General features: G+C 43.2%; 1 protein-coding gene across 1 annotated transcript in view; it reads left to right on the forward strand.

The window, feature by feature from the left end:
• LOC116986660 overlaps positions 1-19,501 on the forward strand; it is a 175,121-nt gene that overhangs the window by 97,113 nt on the left and 58,507 nt on the right. The window contains exons 8-9 of the mRNA XM_033042236.1: positions 2,221-2,372; positions 14,673-14,794. Of these exons, the coding sequence (XP_032898127.1) occupies positions 2,221-2,372; positions 14,673-14,794 (274 nt within the window). The remainder of the gene's footprint in view (positions 1-2,220; positions 2,373-14,672; positions 14,795-19,501) is intronic.

Consider the following 19,501-nt stretch of genomic DNA (forward strand, 5'->3'; position numbering starts at 1 on the left):
TGGAACAATTACACTACAATGTTGTGGGCGGCACAGTGGGAGCAGCGGTTGAGTTGCTGCCCCACAGTGCCACAGACCCAGGTTCAATCCTGACCACAGATGCTGTCTGTATGGAAGTTGAATGTTCTCTCTGTGACGTGTGGGTTTTCTCCAGGTGCTGCGGTTCCCTCCCATATTCCAAATGCGTATAGGTTTGTAGGTTAATTGGCTTCTGTAAATTGTAAATTTTGTGTGTAGGATAATGCAGGTGTGTGGGGTGATTTCTGGTTGGCGCGGACTCGGAGGGCCAAAGGGCCTGTTTCCACACTATCTCTAAAGTCTAACGTAAAACTATATTCTGCACTCTGGAATCTTTCTCCTCACTCTACTTTTTGTAATTGTGTTTGGCTTGATTGGAGTATTATCTGACTTAATTGGATAGCATGCAAACAAAAGCTTTTTACTGTACCTCGATACATGTGATAATAATAAAACTAAACCTAAAGTGGTGCAGGGGAGGGGTGGAGCAAGAGCTGGCAAGCGATAGAGGCCAGTTCATTGGCTATATTTAAGAGGGAGTTAGATGTGGCCCTTGTAGCTAAAGGGATCAGGGGGTATGGAGAGAAGGCAGGTACGGGATACTGAGTTGGATGATCAGCCATGATCATATTGAATGGCGGTGCAGGCTCGAAGGGCCGAATGGCCTACTCCTGCACCTATTTTCTATGTATCTATGTATCTATGATAGGTGAAGAAGGGTCTTGACCAGAAACGTCACATTCCTTCTATCCAGAAGTGCTGCCTGACCTGCTGATTTACTCCAGCATTTCGTGTCTATAAGCCATAGGTGAATCCAGGTGAAGGGTTGTTGATTGAGAGGAGGGAAATCTGCAATGTTGCTTCCTTCTGTTTTTAGTTTTAGTTTTAGTTTTAGTTCTGCGCCGACCTGCGATCCCCGCACAGTAACACGATCCACCACACACTAGGGACAATTTTTACATTTACCAAGCCAATTAACCAACAAACCTGAACGTCTTTGGAGTGTGGGAGGAAACCGAAGATCTTGGAGAAAACCCACGCAGGTCACGGGGAGAACGTACAAACTCCGTCCAGCACCTGTAGTCTGGATCGAACCCGGCTGTAAGCGCTGTAAGCCAACAACTCTATCACTGCACAACAGTGCTACCCAGATGTATTCATTTAAAGTAGAGCTTGTTCCACCAATTCCATTTTTATCTATAAACATTGGATAGGACCAGCGCTATCTGTTTTTATTACATTTGAAACTTTGAAGTATTGACAAACATTCTATACAGTACATAGATGGAAATGCTGGAAGAACTCAACCATTCAAGCAGCTTCTGTGGAAAGAGAAATTGGTTCTTGTTTCAAGTTATAGAGCCTTTGTCAGAACTGAGAAGCTGGTCAAAATGACAGAAAAGATGGGGGAGTGCAATGATCTGCCAAACCTATCTCATGTCCTCTTTTTGCCCTCATGATTTCCCTCATTGCTTGCCTTGTACTTTGCAAGGAATTAGCTTGATCCTGGCATCCTCTACCTGACATATGCTTATGCCATTTTTATGACCAGAACTTCAACATCTGTTGTCATCCAGGATTCCCTTAACCTTGCCCTTCACTTGCACAGGAACGTACTGGTCCAGAACTCACTCCATCTCACTTGTAAAATCCTCCCTCTTGCCAGATATCCCTTTCCTGCAAACAGCCTCTCCCAACCAACCTTTGCAAGTTCTTTTCAATGCCATCAAAATTAGCTTTGTCCCAATTTATGGGCAAATAACTTTGCTGTTAGACATGTGCATTAATAACACAGATATGAATAGAGTTTGTAGATGATACAAACATTGGTGATGGTAATAATGACTCTGAAGTGAATATTCCTGGTTTATAGGTATTGATCAGTTAGCAAGTTGGGTGAAAGATGGAGTTGGAGGGAGAGGTTGGTGACGGAGGGGTTGTTAGATTAGAAAGCCACATCTAGAATATTCAAGTTGTAAATTATCCATCTGATAATATGCTGCAAATACATGCTGGGAATTATTTTAGACGTTTCTCAGATTTATTCTCATTCATCCATAATTTCACCAAGTGTGGGTCAGAGAGTTATATATTGACATCTTCAATCCTTATATAAAGGTGAGTAGCTATTTCTTATTTTTTCGCCCACTTATTTTCCCTTTGCCATAAAGGTTACACTCATCTTCAACCTTATAATTACAGACGAATTGGCCATTGGTTAACAGATGTCTCACCACTTCTACCCATGCTTAATGCTAGAAAGTGCACATTCACAATGAAGACCGTGCCATGGGCCATGCCCTGGAAGCCATCACTAAACCTTCGTTTCACTATAGCAGGCCAGATAATAGCAGGTAGGAAACAACTGCATTTCATTTATGTTTAATGTATTTGTTACTCGGGATAAAGCAAATAATACCAAAAATGTTCATTCTTATTTTATTATACTTTGTAAAGGAATCAGCATATGTAGGAAAGAATGAAGTATTTAACAGGAGGCATCTCATGTATTGAAAGATCGAATAATGTGTTGGAAGCCAAAATAATGCATTGGTCATGCTTGGTCACCATACTGTGAGAATAGGAAAGAGAGAAAAATGGCCAATTGAAATAGTATATTAGAAATTTCAATCAGGCAAATTTAAAGTGACATTATCCATGTAGCTTGTTTAAGAAAGAACTGCAGATGCTGGAAAAATCGAAGGTAGACAAAAATGAGTTTCTCCAGCATTTTTGTCCATTTGGTTTTAAATTCATTGGTAATTGTAACAAATGATTGCTTTGTAATGCAATGTCACTCTGTTTTACTTGTATGCGACTGGCACATGTCAATTATTAAGAATCTGTATTTTGAAATTTTGTCCAAATCCTACTGATTTTTTATTCATTAATATGAACATATGGCACTGCTTGCTGATAATGGAAGTGCTTTCAACTATGTCAAGGAAACAACAAGCAAAATGTATTTTGTTACTGGTAAATGGCCTTGATCTCACAAAAGGTCAAGAAATTGGATCAAACTATAGATATCAGTACCTTGAGCAGTATAGGAACCAGCCCTTCGGCCCAACTTGCCATACTGACTAAGTTGCTTATCTGAGCTACTCCCATTTGCCTGTGTTTCCATATCCATCTAAACTGATCCTATCCATAGCTCCATCCAAATGTCTTTCACATGTTATAATTGCCTCTACCAGTTCCCCTGGCAGCTCATTCAAAATATCCACCATCCATATGCAGGTATAGATTGATGTATATCCTATTAGATTGATTTTGTGGTCTGCTGCAGCCTGACATATAGTACATCATGATAGGAAGAATGAGCAAAATAAGAATGGGGAGTAGTTTTAAGGTCAGATATGGGCTTGAAAGTGACTGCATGCAGAAAGGTGATGCAGTACAGAAATAGTAAGCTGCTTGTCTGCGAATTCAGTTCACGCTATGGAAGTGAATTTAGAAGGGGACATTTTAAATTGACAATGCAACAAAAACATTTGGTAGGATGTTTAAATACCAATTGGTGTACCCTTGCAAAGACCCCTGAAAATGGCAGCACATGTAGATAGGGTGCTGAAGAAGGCATATGGGATGTTTGCCTTCATAAGCCAGGGAATAGGATATCAGAGAAACAGGTGTTGATACAATAGTGTAGAACATTGCTTAGGTCACAGCTAGAAGACTGGGTGTAGTTTTAGTTGCCACAATATGATTGCAATGGAGAGAGTTCAGAGGAGATGTTAACTGGAAGATTTCAGTCAAGAGGAGGGACTGGACAGGCTGGGGTTGGTTTCTTTGGAGCAGAGGACACTGTTGGGATGCCTATTAGAGATGCCCAAAATAATAATAATAATATCTTTTATTGCCATTTCACATAAGCGCAAACACATAAATTATAAGAGGCATAGTGTAGAGTCCTCATGACAGTGGTGTTCACGAACAGAGGGCATTTTAAATGCAGAGTAAGAGGTTTTCAGGAGATCTGGAGAAGGTCAGAACTGGATATTCCCTAGGACATTGAGGGAAGTTAGTGTAGAAATAGCAGGGGCTATGACAGAAATATTTCAAATATCATTAGAAACGGGAATGGTGCCGGAGGATTGCCGTACTGCGCATGTTGTTCCATTGTTTAGAAAGGATTCTAAGAGTAAACCTAGCAATTAGAGACCTGTTAGCTTGACTTCAGTGGTGGGTAGATTAATGGAAAGGATACTTAGAGATAATATATATAATCTTCTGGATAAACAGGGTCTGATTAGGAACAGTCAACATGGATTTGTGCCTGGAAGGTCATGTTTGACTAATCTTCTTGAATTTTTTGAAGAGGTTACTAGGAAAATTGATGAGGGTAAAGCGGTAGATGTTGTCTATATGGACTTCAGTAAGGCCTTTGACAATGTTCCACATGGAAGGTTGGTTAGGAAGGTTCAATTGTTGGGTATTAATGGTGGAGTAGCAAGATGAATTCAACAGTGGCTGAGATATCAGGGAGTAATGGTGGATGGCTGTTTGTCAGGTTGGAGGCCGGTGACTAGTGGGGTGCCTCAGGGATCTGTGTTGGGTCCACTGTTGTTTGCCATATACATCAATGATCTGGATGATGGTGTGGTAAATTGGATTAGTAAGTATGCAGATGATACTAAAATAGGCGGTGTTGTGGATAATGAAGTAGATTTTCAAAGTCTACAGAGAGATTTAGGCCAGTTGGAAGAGTGGGCTGAAAGATGGCAGATGGAGTTTAATGCTGATAAGTGTGAGGTACTACATCTTGGCAGGACAAATCAAAATAGACGTACATGGTAAATGGTAGCGAATTGAGGAATGCAGTTGAACAGAGGGATCTAGGAATAACTGTGCATAGTTCCCTGAAGGTGGAATCTCATGTAGATAGGATGGTAAAGAAAGCTTTTGGTGTGCTGGCCTTCATAAATCAGAGCATTGAGTATAGAAGTTGGGATGTAATGTTAAAATTGTACAAGGCATTTGTGAGGCCAATTCTGGAGTATGGTGTACAATTTTGGTTGCCAAATTATAGGAAAGATGTCAACAAAATAGAGAGAGTACAGAGGAGATTTACTAGAAAGTTGCCTGGGTTTCAGCACCTAAGTTACAGAGAAAGGTTGAACAAGATAGGTCTTTATTCTTTGGAGCGCAGAAGGTTAAGGGGGACTTGATAGAGGTCTTTAAAATTATGAGAGGGATAGACAGAGTTGACGTGGATAAGCTTTTTCCATTGAGAGTAGGGAAGGTTCAAACAAGAGGACATGATTTGAGAATTAAGGGACACAAGTTTAGGGGTAACATGAGGGGGAACTTCTTTACTCAGACAGTGGTAGCTGTGTGGAATGAACTTCCAGTGGAAGTGGTGGAGGCAGGTTCGATTTTATCATTTCAAAATAAATTGGATAGGTATATGGACGGGAAAGGAATGGAGGGTTATGGTCTGAGTGCAGGTAGATGGGACTAGGTGAGAGTAAGTGTTCGGCACGGACATGAAGGGCGGAGATGGCCTGTTTCCGTGCTGTAATTGTTATATGGTTATAACCTCATCACCCAGAGAGTGGGTGTAATCTGGAATAATTAAGTCAAGTCAAGAGTTTATTGTCATGATTGCCCAGATAGGACAATGACATTCTTGCTTGCTGCAGCACAACCGAGTATTGTAAGCATAAATACACAACAGTTCAGTGTGTCTATATAGCATAGACCATATATATACACATAAATAAACAGATAAAGTGCAATAGGCTGTGTGAAAGATACATCTTCTAGATGCGCTGGGACGCATCCTCAGTGATGTGACCTGGGGTCATTGGGTGTTTTAGGTCTCACAACATCAAACACCCTCGCCCAGGCGACCAGCCGGGGTTGGTCAGGCCCCGACTTGCGTCCCAGCAGCAACTGCCCACAGATCAGCCCTCTTAATCCAAAGCCACCTAGTGGCTTTCTCAGCGGCTTCGCATCCTGGCCGACATAGGCTGATTATAGTTCAGAGTTTGTTTGATGGTGAGTTTAATAGCCTGATGGCTGTGGGGAAGAAGCTGTTCCTGAACCTGGATGTGCCAGATTTCAGGCTCCTGTACCTCCTACCTGATGGCAGCGGAAAGAAGAGTGTGTGGCCAGGATGGTGTGGGTCCTTGTTGCCTGCCTTTTTGAGGCAGCGATTGCAATAGATCCCTTCGATGGTGGAGAGGTCAGAGCCGATGATGGACTGGGCAGTGGTCACAACTTTCTGCATTCTTTTCCGCTCCTGGACGCTCAAGTGCTGGACCAACCCACGATGTAACCAGTCAGCATGCTCTCTACTGTGCACCTGTAAAAGTTCGAGTCCTCTTTGACATACCGACTCTCCGTAATCTTCTCGGGAAGTAGAGGCACTGATGTGCTTTCTTTATAATTGCATCAGTGTGCTGGGACTAGGAAGGATCTTCGGAAATATGCACGCCCAGGAATTTGAAGTTCTTGATCCTTTCCATAAACAGGATATAAACGGGATTGTGGGTTCCTATCCTACCCCTTCCAAAGTCCACAATCAGTTCCTTGGTTTTGCTGGAGTTGAGAGCCAGGTTATTGTGCTGGCACCATTTGGTCAATCGATTGATCTCACTTCTATATTCTGACGGTCACCATCAGAAACCTAGGCTGGAATGGAACCAATGTCCTTGGGGGAGAGCTGTCAGGGAGGATTTAAACTAATGTGGCAGGGGGATGGGTACAAGAGCAGAGAGGCAGGGGGGTGTAAAATGAGGGTAGAAGCAATAGGTAGCAAGGTGAAAAGTAAAAGTGGCAGGCAGACAAAACCAGGGCAAAAATCAAAAAGGGCCACTTTTCAACATAATTGTATAAGGGGTAAGAGCGTTGTAAAAACAAGCCTGAAGGCTTTGTGACTCAATGCAAGGAGTATTCGTAATAAGGTGGATGAGTTGAACGTGCAGATAGCCATTAATGATTATAATATAGTTGGGATCACGGAGACATGGCTCCAGGGTGACCAAGGCTGGGAGCTGAACATCCAGGGATATTCAATATTCAGGAGGGATAGAGAGAAAGGAAAAGGAGGTGGGGTAGCGTTGCTGGTTAGAGAGGAGATTAACGCAATGGAAAGGAAGGACATTAGTTTGGAGGATGTGCAATCGGTATGGGTAGAGCTGCGAAACACTAAGGGGCAGAAAACGCGGGTGGGTGTTGTGTACAGGCCACCTAACAGTAGTAGTGAAGTTGGAGATGGTATCAAACAGGAAATTAGAAATGCGTGCAACAAAGGCAAAACAGTTATAATGGGTGACTTATAATAATAATAATAATAATAACTTTATTTATGAAGCACTTTAAACAACCGCAGTTGCCACAAAGTGCTGTACATGAGAACTCATGGACAAAAAGTTATTACAAACCATTAAAAACCGTAAAACGAAGGACTAAAAAACAGTAAAAATTAAAAGACATTAAAAGCACTAAGAACAGGAGCAATGTCTCAGCCAGTGTCGAAAGCCAGAGAATAAAAATGAGTTTTTAGGGAGGATTTGAAGATGGACAGTGAGGGGGCCTGTCTGATGTGCAACGGCAAGGTGTTCCAGAGTGCCGGAGCAGCAACAGAAAAGGCTCTATCCCCTCTGAGCTTCCGCTTAGACCTTGGTACCTCAAGGAGCAGCTGATCAGCTGACCTGAGGCACCGGGCAGGAGCATATAGGTGGAGCAGCTCAGGGAGGTAAGGCGGGGCGAGCCCATTCAACGATTTGAAAACAAATAAAATAATTTTAAAATGAACTCGAAAGTGCACTGGGAGCCAGTGAAGGGAGGCCAAAATTGGCGTAATGTGCTCCCTCTTTCGAGTAGACTTCAATCTACATATAGATTGGGTGAATCAAATTGGCAGGGGTGCTGAGGAAGTGGATTTCTTGGAATGTATGCGGGATAGTTATCTAAATCAACATGTAGAGGAACCAACGAGAGAGCAGGCTATTTTAGACTGGGTATTGAGTAATGAGGAAGGGTTAGTTAGCAGTCTTGTTGTACGTGCCCCCTTGGGCAAGAGTGACCATAATATGGTTGAGTTCTTCATTAGGATGGAGAGTGACAATGTTAATTCAGAAACAATGGTTCTGAACTTAAAGAAAGGTAACTTTGAGGGTATGAGACGTGAATTGGCCAAGATTGACTGGCAATTAATTCTAAAAGGGCTGACGGTGGATATGCAATGGAAGACATTTAAAGACTGCATGGATGAACTACAAAAATTGTTCATCCCAGTTTGGCAAAATAATAAATCGGGGAAGGTAGTGCATCCGTGGATAACAAGGGAAATCAGGGATAGTATCAAAGCGAAGGATGATGCGTACAAATTAGCCAGAAAAAGCAGCATACCAGAGGACTGAGAGAAATTCAGAGACCAGCAGAGGAGGACAAAGGGCTTAATTAGGAAAGGAAAAATAGATTATGAAAGAAAACTGGCAGGGAACATAAAAACTGACTGCAAACGTTTTTATAGATATGTGAAAAGAAAGAGATTAGTTAAAACAAATGAAGGTCCCTTGTAGTCAGAAACAGGTGAGTTGATCATGGGGAACAAGGATATGGCGGACTTTGGTTCCGTCTTCAGGAGTTGGAGGAATTGAGTGAAATCCAGGTTAGTCGGGAAGTGGTGTTGGGTAAATTGAATGGATTAAAGGCCGATAAATCCCCAGGGCCAGATAGGCTGAATCCCAGAGTACTTAAGGAATACTCCAGAAATAGTGGATGCATTAGTAATAATCTTTCAAAACTCTTTAGATTCTGGAGTAGTTCCTGAGGATTGGCGGGTAGCAAACGTAACCCCACTTTTTAAGAAGGGAGGGAGAGAGAAAACAGGGAATTACAGACCATTTAGTCTAACATCGGTAGTGGGGAAACTGCTAGAGTCAGTTATTAAAGATGGGTAGCAGCACATTTGGAAAGTGGTGAAATCATTGGACAAAGTCAGCATGGATTTACGAAAGGTAAATCATGTCTGACGAATCTTATAGAATTTTTCGAGGATGTAACTAGTAGCGTGGATAGGGGAGAACCAGTGGATGTGGTGTATCTAGACTTCCAGAAGGCTTTCGACAAGGTCCCACATAAGAGATTAGTATACAAACTTAAAGCACGCGGCATTGGGGGTTCAGTATTGATGTGGATAGAGGACTGACTGGCAAACAGGAAGCAAAGAGTAGGAGTAAACGGGTCCTTTTCACAATGGCGGGCAGTGACTAGTGGGGTACCGCAAGGCTCAGTGCTGGGACCCCAGCTATTTACAATATATATTAATGATCTGGATGAGGGAATTGAAGGCAATATCTCCAAGTTTGCGGATGATACTAAGCTGGGGGCAGTGTTAGCTGTGAGGAGACTGCAAGGTGACTTGGATAGGCTGGGTGAGTGGGCAAATGTTTGGCAGATGCAGTATAATGTGGATAAATGTGAGGTTTTCCATTTTGGTGGCAAAAACAGGAAAGCAGACTATTATCTAAATGGTGGCCGATTAGGAAAAGGGGAGATGCAGCGAGACCTGGGTGTCATGGTACACCAGTCATTGAAAGTAGGCATGCAGGTGCAGCAGGCAGTGAAGAAAGCGAATGGTATGTTAGCTTTCATAGCAAAAGGATTTGAGTATAGGAGCAGGGAGGTTCTACTGCAGTTGTACAGGGTCTTGGTGAGACCACACCTGGAGTATTGCGTACAGTTTTGGTCTCCAAATCTGAGGAAGGACATTATTGCCATAGAGGGAGTGCAGAGAAGGTTCACCAGACTGATTCCTGGGATGTCAGGACTGTCTTATGAAGAAAGACTGGATAGACTTGGTTTATACTCTCTAGAATTTAGGAGATTGAGAGGGGATCTTATAGAAACTTACAAAATTGTTAAGGGGTTGGACAGGCTAGATGCAGGAAGATTGTTCCCGATGTTGGGGAAGTCCAGGACAAGGGGTCACAGCTTAAGGATAAGGGGGAAATCCTTTAAAACCGAGATGAGAAAAACTTTTTTCACACAGAATGGTGAATCTCTGGAACTCTCTGCCACAGAGGGTAGTTGAGGCCAGTTCATTGGCTATATTTAAGAGGGAGTTAGATGTGGCCCTTGTGGCTAAGGGGATCAGAGGCTATGGAGAGAAGGCAGCCATGATCATATTGAATGGCGGTGCAGGCTCCAAGGGCCGAATGGCCTACTCCTGCACCTAATTTCTATGTTTCTATTTGTCTCACAACAGTGGTGTCATCGGCGAACTTGATGATGGAGTTCGCACTATGTCCAGCTACACAGTCATGAGTATAGAGTGAGTACAGCACCCTTGAGGTGCTCCCGTGCTGATTGTTATCAAGGATGACACATTTCCATCAATACAGACAGACTGTGGTCTGTGGATGAGGAAGTCGAGGATCCAATTGCAGAGGGATTCGCAGAGACCCAGATCTGAGAGTTTGGTAACCTGCTTGGAGGGGATTATGGTGTTAAATGCTGAGCTGTAGTCAATGAATAACAGCCTGACATATGAGTTCCTGTTGTCCAAGTGGTCCAGAGCGGAGTGGGGAGCCAGTGAGATCGCATCCACCGTTGATCTGTTGTGGCGATAAGCGAACTGCAGTGGGTCCAGGTTCTTGACGAGGTAGGAGTTGATTTGCTCCATGATCAACCTCTCAAAGCACTTCATCACCACAGACGTTAGTGCCACAGGTCGATAGTCATTGAGGCACGTCACCTTACTCTCTTGGGCACCGGTATTATTGATGCCCTTTTAAAGCAGGTGGGAACCTCAGACCTCAGAAGTGAGAGGTTGAAAATATCCGTAAAACCTCCAGCCAGTTGGTCCACAGAGGTTTTTAGAACACGGCCAGGTATACCATCAGGCCAGGTGCTTTCCGAGGGTTCACCCCCCCCCCCCCCCTGAAGGATCTTCTGACGTCGGCCCCTGTTATTGTGACTGAAATACCATCACAGCGAATGGGGGCTCGGGAAGGCATATCAGTGTTCTCCCTATCAAAGCGTGCGTAAAACATATTGAGCTTGTCTTACGCCTGAGAAGACGGTGGAGGCAGGTACTTGCACAACATATAAGAAGTATCTGAACAAGCACTTGAATTGCCAAGACATAATAGGCTATGAACCAACTGTTGATAAATTCGATGAATATAAAGAAGTATCTGATGGTCGGTGTGGCCATGGTGAGACAAAGGACCATTTTGGCCCTGTATGACTCTAGGCAGACAGAATGGTGAGTTTCCTCTGATTGAGCACAGTTTGCAGTCTCTTGATATTTGCAATATCTTAGGCAATAAAATAATGAATATATAAAAAGACAGGGATGGTAATATATTCCTCATGAACGTTGAAATGAAACACATTCATTGCTGTCACTGCAACACCATAATTTTTCTTAAAGATTTTTATAACAAAATAGGAACCCATTATCTTTGTCTATGGAAAACAGATTGTTTTGTCGCCTTGTCTGGCAAGCATTTCCAGTTACTCTTACTTAAATACATACACGTACTGCCTTTTAAAAGTACTTAGCATAGATAATACTTCTTGCATTGCAATATCAATAAAAATGGCAACATTTACTGACACAGTCAAGTCAAGCCTAGAAAATAAGGTAGGAATTTTGGAATGGGTAAGCAATGACTTTGAAAAGAGTTTAGAGGTTATGAAACAAAATTATAGCACAATGGATTGGAGGTTATATGAGCAGCATTCGGCCATTCGGCCCATTGAGTCTACTCTGCCATTCAATTATGTCTGATTTATCTTTCTCTCTCAACCCTCCTCCTGCCTTCTCCCTATAACCTTTGACACCTTTATTAATCAAGAACCTATGAATCTCCGCTTTAAAAATATCCAAACACTATGCCTCCACAGCAGTCTGTGGCAAGGAATTCCACAGATTCACCACGCTCTAAAGAAATTCTTCCTCATCTCCTTTCTAAAGATACATTCTTTGATTCTGATGCTGTACCCTCTGGTCCTAGACTCTTCCACTAGTGGAAACACCTTTCCACATCCACTCTATCCAAGGCATTGACTATTCAGAAAGTTTCAATGAGGTCCCCAGTCATCTAAACACCATCGAGTCCAGGCCCAGAGCAATCAAACGCTCATCATACGTTAATAGGACTTTATCACAGATTTGTATTGAATACAAACAAAATAACTAAATTAAGGTGAGATTGCTAATCTTTGATGTCGAGCACCAAAATGTGGCACTAATGAGCCATGGTAAACCTGAAATCAGTGAAAATTGGGGAAATAGTTTAGGTCAAACCCAGTGACAATGTTGGGTGTGGTTCCCATTGGTCAATCTTCTCAACCACAGTGGGTCACTATGTTTTAACACCGTCATCTAAGCATATTCATCAATAGCTGTCATTTCATCACAAGGAAAGGCATGGAGATATTATAATATTGATTTCCATTCTCAGCTTCTCAGTTAAGTAAGCTGAACTTTCTTGCATGTTGCACCAATATTTAGACACGGCCTGTAATATGTTGCCACCCAACGAGCAGCTTAAACAAGAGAGTCTGACCTTTCATTGGTATTCAATGGCATTGACGTCATTGAGTCTCTCCTCCCCATGGCTACCGTCATCATCCAGAATTGATAATAGGATCAGCCATGGTATCCCTATAAGAGCAAGTTGGGAATTACAGTAGGTGTTCAGTTACTCACCTCCTGAAAGTGTTCTTTCTCACTATCGACAAGTCATGTCTTAAGTATGATGGAGTACATCCACCCGCAAGAACAAATGCAGCTGCAGGAACATTCTAGAAGTCAAACACTATGCAAAATAAATCAGCCCTCCACTGAGACCCTAGCACTGAGCTTTCATGCCATCTATTACCAGCTTACCTTCACCAGCTGGGTGCACTGTCTACAAAATGCACTGCAACAACTCGTCAAGTTTTTGCCAGCACCTGCTAAACTGGTCATAAAGAACATGCTGAAAGCCCTCAGAAATTTAGGTAGGATCTGTGGAAAGAAAACAAGGATCTTTGACCTGAAATATTAATTCTGTTTATCTTTCCACAGGTATTACTGAGTGCTTCTAGCATTTTCGATTTTGTTTGCAGATTTCCAGTACCTCTGGGGTTTTTGATTTTTCTTCTCACCCAAAAAGCTTCCCCACCTAGAAACAAATGAGAGGGAGCTCCACTGGCAGCAAACACAAACCAAATTACACTCCATTCAGACTTGGGAAAATATCATTGTTGGGTCAAATGTTTGAACTCTTAACCGGACAGCATTGTGAAAGAAACTCCACCACAATGTAGCAGCTATTCAATAAGTCATCTCCCCGCCATTACCACTAGAAGTTAATGAACTATACACGCAGCCAAGGTTTGCAAGTCCATCGTCCTGTAAATGAACAACAAAGAAGCAACAACTTTATACTTGAAAACATGAAAATTATTCATACCATTTTCTGGATTGAAATAATTGCTAATAAAAAAAAGGATACATTTTCACGTGTCAAATCAAGACCGAACTGTGGTTTTGCTCTTTTTCTGCCCTCCCTTCCTCTAGTTTCACTTGCTTCACTCGTTGTTGGGTGTGTAATACTATGTATGGCCCTGTTGTTATTAACCAACGCTAAGTGAAAAACATGGATTAAATCTTGACAGTAAGAGCTTTATTTAGTCTGCCATTGCTGATTTGCATTTTAACTACTTGAAATCAATGGAAATAATTTGAGATATGAATCACTTGCAGGCAGAGGAGATTAGTTTAAGCCTTCGTGTTCAGCCTCGGCGTTGTAGGTCATAGGGCCTGTTCCGATGCTGTACTGTTCTATGTTCTATATGAGTAATGGAAAGACAGGTAATCTATTCACCTGTTTTTAGAATTCATAATGAATTTTCTGTATTTTAAGTTTTTATTTCCCAAATGATCTCATTAATTATTTATAATACTTTAAAGGTAAAAAGCTTTGTCTTTTGACCATTAAAGGTGATTATGTTCATGAGTATTGGCTATCCATTATACTTAACGCCTGACAGTTGGTTCAATTAAAGTTAATTTAATAGGCACAAGATGCATATATTCCTGCTGTATTTCAACTATTAATCACATCCACTTTTGTACATTTTGTCTACCATTCTAGATAAACTATGAGGACATTGTTGTCCATGTTACACATGAAATCTCTGTATCTCAAAAAATGTAATGTCATTATTAATGCTGATTATAAAATATGGTGAAATGGAAGTTTGTATTTGATGATCATTATTCATCAAGTTAAAATACCCCTTTTTGATTGCCCATATTTAACAGTTGTGTTTTGGCTCCTTATGATGTTGCTGAATGAAATACCTCAAACATATTCACTGCTAATATGGCCAGTGTTAAAATTGTGCTGTTGAGGAAAATCAAAAATCTGCATTAGTAATTAAAATCTGCAAAAATAATATAAACGGCTGTTTTCGTCACAATAACTAATGGATACGTGAGACCCCTGATATACTGCTAAATAAATATATTCAAGTCAGGGAATTGCTCGAAGGGAAATACAAATTTTAATCAGACATGCAGTTATAAATACAATAAATTATTAGTAAATCTTCTTAGCAATATTACATTATTTATTCTAGCTATAAATAACTGAAATTCTATATACTTTGACACAATGTATATATTTTTTGTTTTCTAGGCTACAATTCAATACTGCATCCCTTTCACCTATTGCGGCTTTTCACCGGTGGCATTTTTAACATTAATTACAACAAGAAGTATCAGCCTTTTAAATTCATTGTGCCACCCTCTACCAAGAAGGTAAAGAAAATTAGAACATTTGTACTTAACTGTGATGATATGTGGCAGAACTATGTACATTAACTCAAATGTTTGGAATATTGGAACCATAGGAAGTGGTACAGATGGGTACTGTAATATTACATTGCTCAGTGATGGATCATTTCAGGTCTGTTGTGCAATTCTAAATACTGAAAAGTAAAGGCCCTGTCCCACTTGGGTGTTATTTGAGCATCATTTCCACGACATCATTTACGCCGCACGACGCGACATCATTTACGTGTCACGCGTGCGTCGCACATGGCATGCATTAAGCGCGCATGGCGCGTGGTGAGACGTGGTGGTGTAGGCAGTGACGCGCCGTCGCGCGCGGCGCCCCAGGATTTTGGGATTCACAAGATCTTCGCGCGCGAACCTGCGTGACGCACAAATGACGCCCAAGTGGGATAGGCCCTTAAGTTTACAATTTTGTTATGAAAGGGATGGGATGTCCAGTAACCCATTAGCTCATGGGTAACCCAAACACGAGTGAAATATGTCTGTCAGTGTATTTTTTTAAGTGACCACTGCATTAACGTAATATCCAGGGTCCTCAACCTATAAGCATCAATGAGAATAAAGATGCATTTCTTGCACACTGCATACATTCAAAATTACACAGTTCAGGGCTCTCACTTAACTTTTTTTCTCTGTTTCCAGCTGGGCAACCTTGGCAGCTTTTTAGGTTGCCAAATGACAGTTTAGGTGGTCATTTAAGACGGCTTGCATGACGCGTGCGATAATGTGCTCAGACGAAGTGCGTAGTTACCAGTCGGAATTATGCTCAGTGAAGCATTCACATATTATTTCTGCTTCAAATAAAGTCACAAACTAAACATATACACCAATCAAGACATGATATATACCACAATGACTTGCAGCAAAATTATAATACAGTATCTCAACTCTTTTTACACGTTGCAATAAATACAATCTCTTTTATTTATTTCCACTTCCAAACAATAATGTGGTTGGATTATTCAGCGTATGACCAACCTCGGTGAGACCAAGCGCAGGCTTGGCGATCGCTTGGCACAACACCTCCACTCAGTTCGCAATAACCAACCTGATTTCTCGGTGTCTCAGCACTTCAACTCCCCCTCCCATTCAGAATCCAACCTTTCTGTCCTGGGCCTCTTCCATGGCTAGAGGCCCACCGTAAATTGGAGGAACAGCACCTCATATATCGTGGGCCTCCTCCATGGCCAGAGTGAGGCCCACCGTAAATTGGAGGAGAAGCACCTCATATTTTGCTTGGGCAGTGGTATGAACATTGACTTTTCCAATTTCAGAAAGTCCCTGCTTTCTCCTCCCCTTCCCAGCTCTCCCTCATCCCACTGTCTCCGCCTCTTCCTTTCTTCTCCCCCCCCCCCCCCCCCCCCCCCCACCCTCACATCAGTCTGAAGAAGGGTCTCAACCCGAAACGTCGTCTATTTCCTTCGCTCCATAGATGCTGCCTCAAACGCTCAGTTTCTCCAGCATTTTTGTCTACCCATTCACACGTTCTGTTATCCCACTTTCCTCACCCACTCCCTACACAATAGGGGCAATTTTACAGACAAGTTAACCCACAAAGCCAATGCGTCTTTGGGATGTGGGAGGAAACCCACACGCTTGCAGGGAGAATATGCAAATTCAATACAGCAGTGACGGAAATCGCTATCAAAATATGGAGGGGACCGGGGGACGGGGGGGACACAATTTCTTGGCGGCAGCGCGCGCAAGCGCTCACTCACACACGCGCGAGGTTTCGGAGGCTTCTGTGGGCCCTGTGAACGGTAATTTCAGCTCAATGCAGCGCTAAATGCAGCTCAACTCTGCCTGCCTCGCCGGGTTAACCTACAACCCTGCCTGGACTGATGGAATACCATCCGGAACCGTGGAGCTAGTGCCACTTCTCCGTGCTGGCTGTAAGCCTGGGCCATATTTCCCTTACGTCCAGGCAGGGCTGTTTAAACCAGCATCTGCAGTTCCTTCCTACACACACGATACTATACGATAGAACTTTATTAATCCCAGTTGAGAAATTGTGTGAGTGTATATATATTATACACACACATACATATTTATTTATATAGTTATATATTCATATATAAATATACACTGTTTTGTTTTCTCGTTTATAACATTGTTTACAGAGTACTATGTTTACATATTCTGTTGTGCTGCTGCAAGTAAGGATTTCATTGTTATAGCTGGGACGTGAGAGAATAAAACACTCTTGACTTACGTCGCTAATGTGTGGGATAGAGCTAGTGCACGGGTGATCCCAGGTCGGCGTGGACTCGGTGGGCCGAAGGGCCTGTTTCCACGCTGTATCTTTAAATTAAACTAAAAACACTAAAACTAGAGGGAGTCTAAAGAAGGATCTCTACCCGAAACGCCACCATATTACTTCTATCCAGAGATGCTGGCTATTCCATGGAGTTCCCCAGCACAATTAAAACATGGAATAATCTTCACCCTACCATACTTACCCAACCAGACAACTAAATTTAAGGCAGCTCTTTTTTCCCCAAGAACCCTTTTTTGCTTAAGTCCAAGTGTCAAGAGTCAATAGAGTTTTATTGTCATGTGTCCCAGATAGGACAATGCAATTCTTGCTTGCTGCAGCACAACAGAATATGTAAACATAATACACAACTGGAGATAAAAGTTCAGTGTGTTTATATACCATAGGTCATATATATATACACAATAAACAAACAGATAAAGTGCAATAGGCTGTTATTGTTCAGAGTTTGGTGGTGGACCCTCCACCACCTCCAGTTTAAATTCCATTTGGAATATTTTTGGAGGACCAGGAAACCAAGAAGCAAGAGTTACTCCAGGGAATTACTTCAGCTCCAGGGAGTGATTCTGTGTTGGTCTTCAGCGGTCACGGCGAGGCAGCGATCGGACAGCAATGGCGGCCGGATCTCCCACAATGCAAAGGGAGGGAGAAAGTGCCCGGCGCCGACCAGTTGCCGTGGCAGTGCGCATGTGCAGGGCGGCCGATGATGTGCTGGCCGTGGTTGTGTGCATGTGCAGGGGGAAGATGTGCAGGCCGTGGCAGTGCGCATGTGCAGGGCGGCCGGCCGTGCCGGCGGGTGAGGAGTAGCCGGAGAGCGGAGACCCGGCGGAAACGGAGAGTGATAGAGAGGGGGGCCCACTCAGAGTTGAATGGCAGGTGTCCTGGGTGCTTGCCAAGCCGGGTAAAATGACATGACTTTTAGGTTGCCCGGCGCGACTTTAGGTGGCCATCGGCACCCGGGCAACAGTTAATTTCGAGCCCTGCAGTTGCAAAGAGGGAGAGCAGAATGCACAGTCACCATCATTGTTATGCTCTGGCTTCCCTCTCCTCACTCATTCTCAATACATGCTGTCCATCAATATATGAACATAGGTTTTAAATCACTTAGAATATATAAATATTTCTCATATTTTCCTCATTGCACTGGAAGATCACAGAGCAGTCGAGAGAGATGAAGGCCGACATGAATGTTTAACAATCTATAGCAACAAGTAGAATAGTAAAGCCCTGGTCTCAGCATGCCTCTCCAGGCACGGAAATCGCTATCAAAATATGGGGGGGGACAGAATTTTTTGGCGACCGCGCGCGCGCTTTGGAGGCTCAATCCAGCGCTTTGTTCAATTCAGTTGTGTTCAAATGCCTCCTTAATGCAGGTATAAGAGCTCTCAGCCTCTTTCCTCCAGTCTTTCCATCACCTTTGGAAACTTTTATTGCTGTTTATCACATTCCAGCCACAACCACTGCACCAGTCGCTCCAACCGCTCCTGGGCCTCCGTGGAACAAAGCCCCGCGCTCTGTTTTTAAACTTACCGCCCGGACGCTGCACCAGCCGCTCCTGGGCCAGTCGAAGTAAAGGCCCCAACCTCAAACATTACATGTCAATTCCCTCCACAGATGCTGCCTGCCCTGCTGATTTCTTCCAGCGCTTTGTATTTTGTTCCGGGGTTCAGCATCTGCAGTTCCTTTTTGCACTCCCTGCACTCCCCCCTTAATTAAGGTAAGGGGGGAGTATGAGTGCCAGGGCAGTTTATTGTTCTGGATGTCAGATGTGGGAAGTCATGGAGTCTGATAGCCTTCCAGACGTCCACATCTGCGCCAGGTGCGTCGAGATGGGGCTCCTAAGGGACCGTATTAGGAACCTGGAGCAGCAGCTCGATGACCTCTGTCTGGTCAGGGAGAGGAGTTATAGAGAGGTGGTCACTCCAAGACCGCGGGAGGCAGACAAGTGGGTCACGGTTAGGAGGGGCAAGGGGATGAGGCAGGGACTAGAGAGTACCCCGGTGGCTGTACACCTTGGCAATAAGTACTCCTGTTTGAGTACTGTTGGGGGGGGACAGCCTACCTGGGGGTAGCGACAGCGGCCGGGCCTCCGGCACAGAGACCGGCCCTGTTGCTCAGAAGGGTAGGGAAAGGAAGAGGAGGGCAATAGTAATAGGGGACTCTATAGTTAGGAGGTCAGATAGGCAATTCTGTGGACGCAGTCAGGAGACCCGGATGGTAGTTTGCCTCCCTGGTGCCAGGGTCTGGGATGTGTCTGAACGTGTCCAAGATATCCTGAAATGGGAGGGAGAGGAGCCAGAGGTCGTGGTACATATAGGTACCAATGACATAGGTAGAAAAAGGAGAAGAAGTCCTGAAAGGAAAATTTAGGGAGTTAGGAAGAGAGTTAAGGAGAA

Source organism: Amblyraja radiata, chromosome 2 (assembly GCF_010909765.2).
Source record: "Amblyraja radiata isolate CabotCenter1 chromosome 2, sAmbRad1.1.pri, whole genome shotgun sequence".
Taxonomy (NCBI): Eukaryota; Metazoa; Chordata; class Chondrichthyes; order Rajiformes; family Rajidae; genus Amblyraja; species Amblyraja radiata.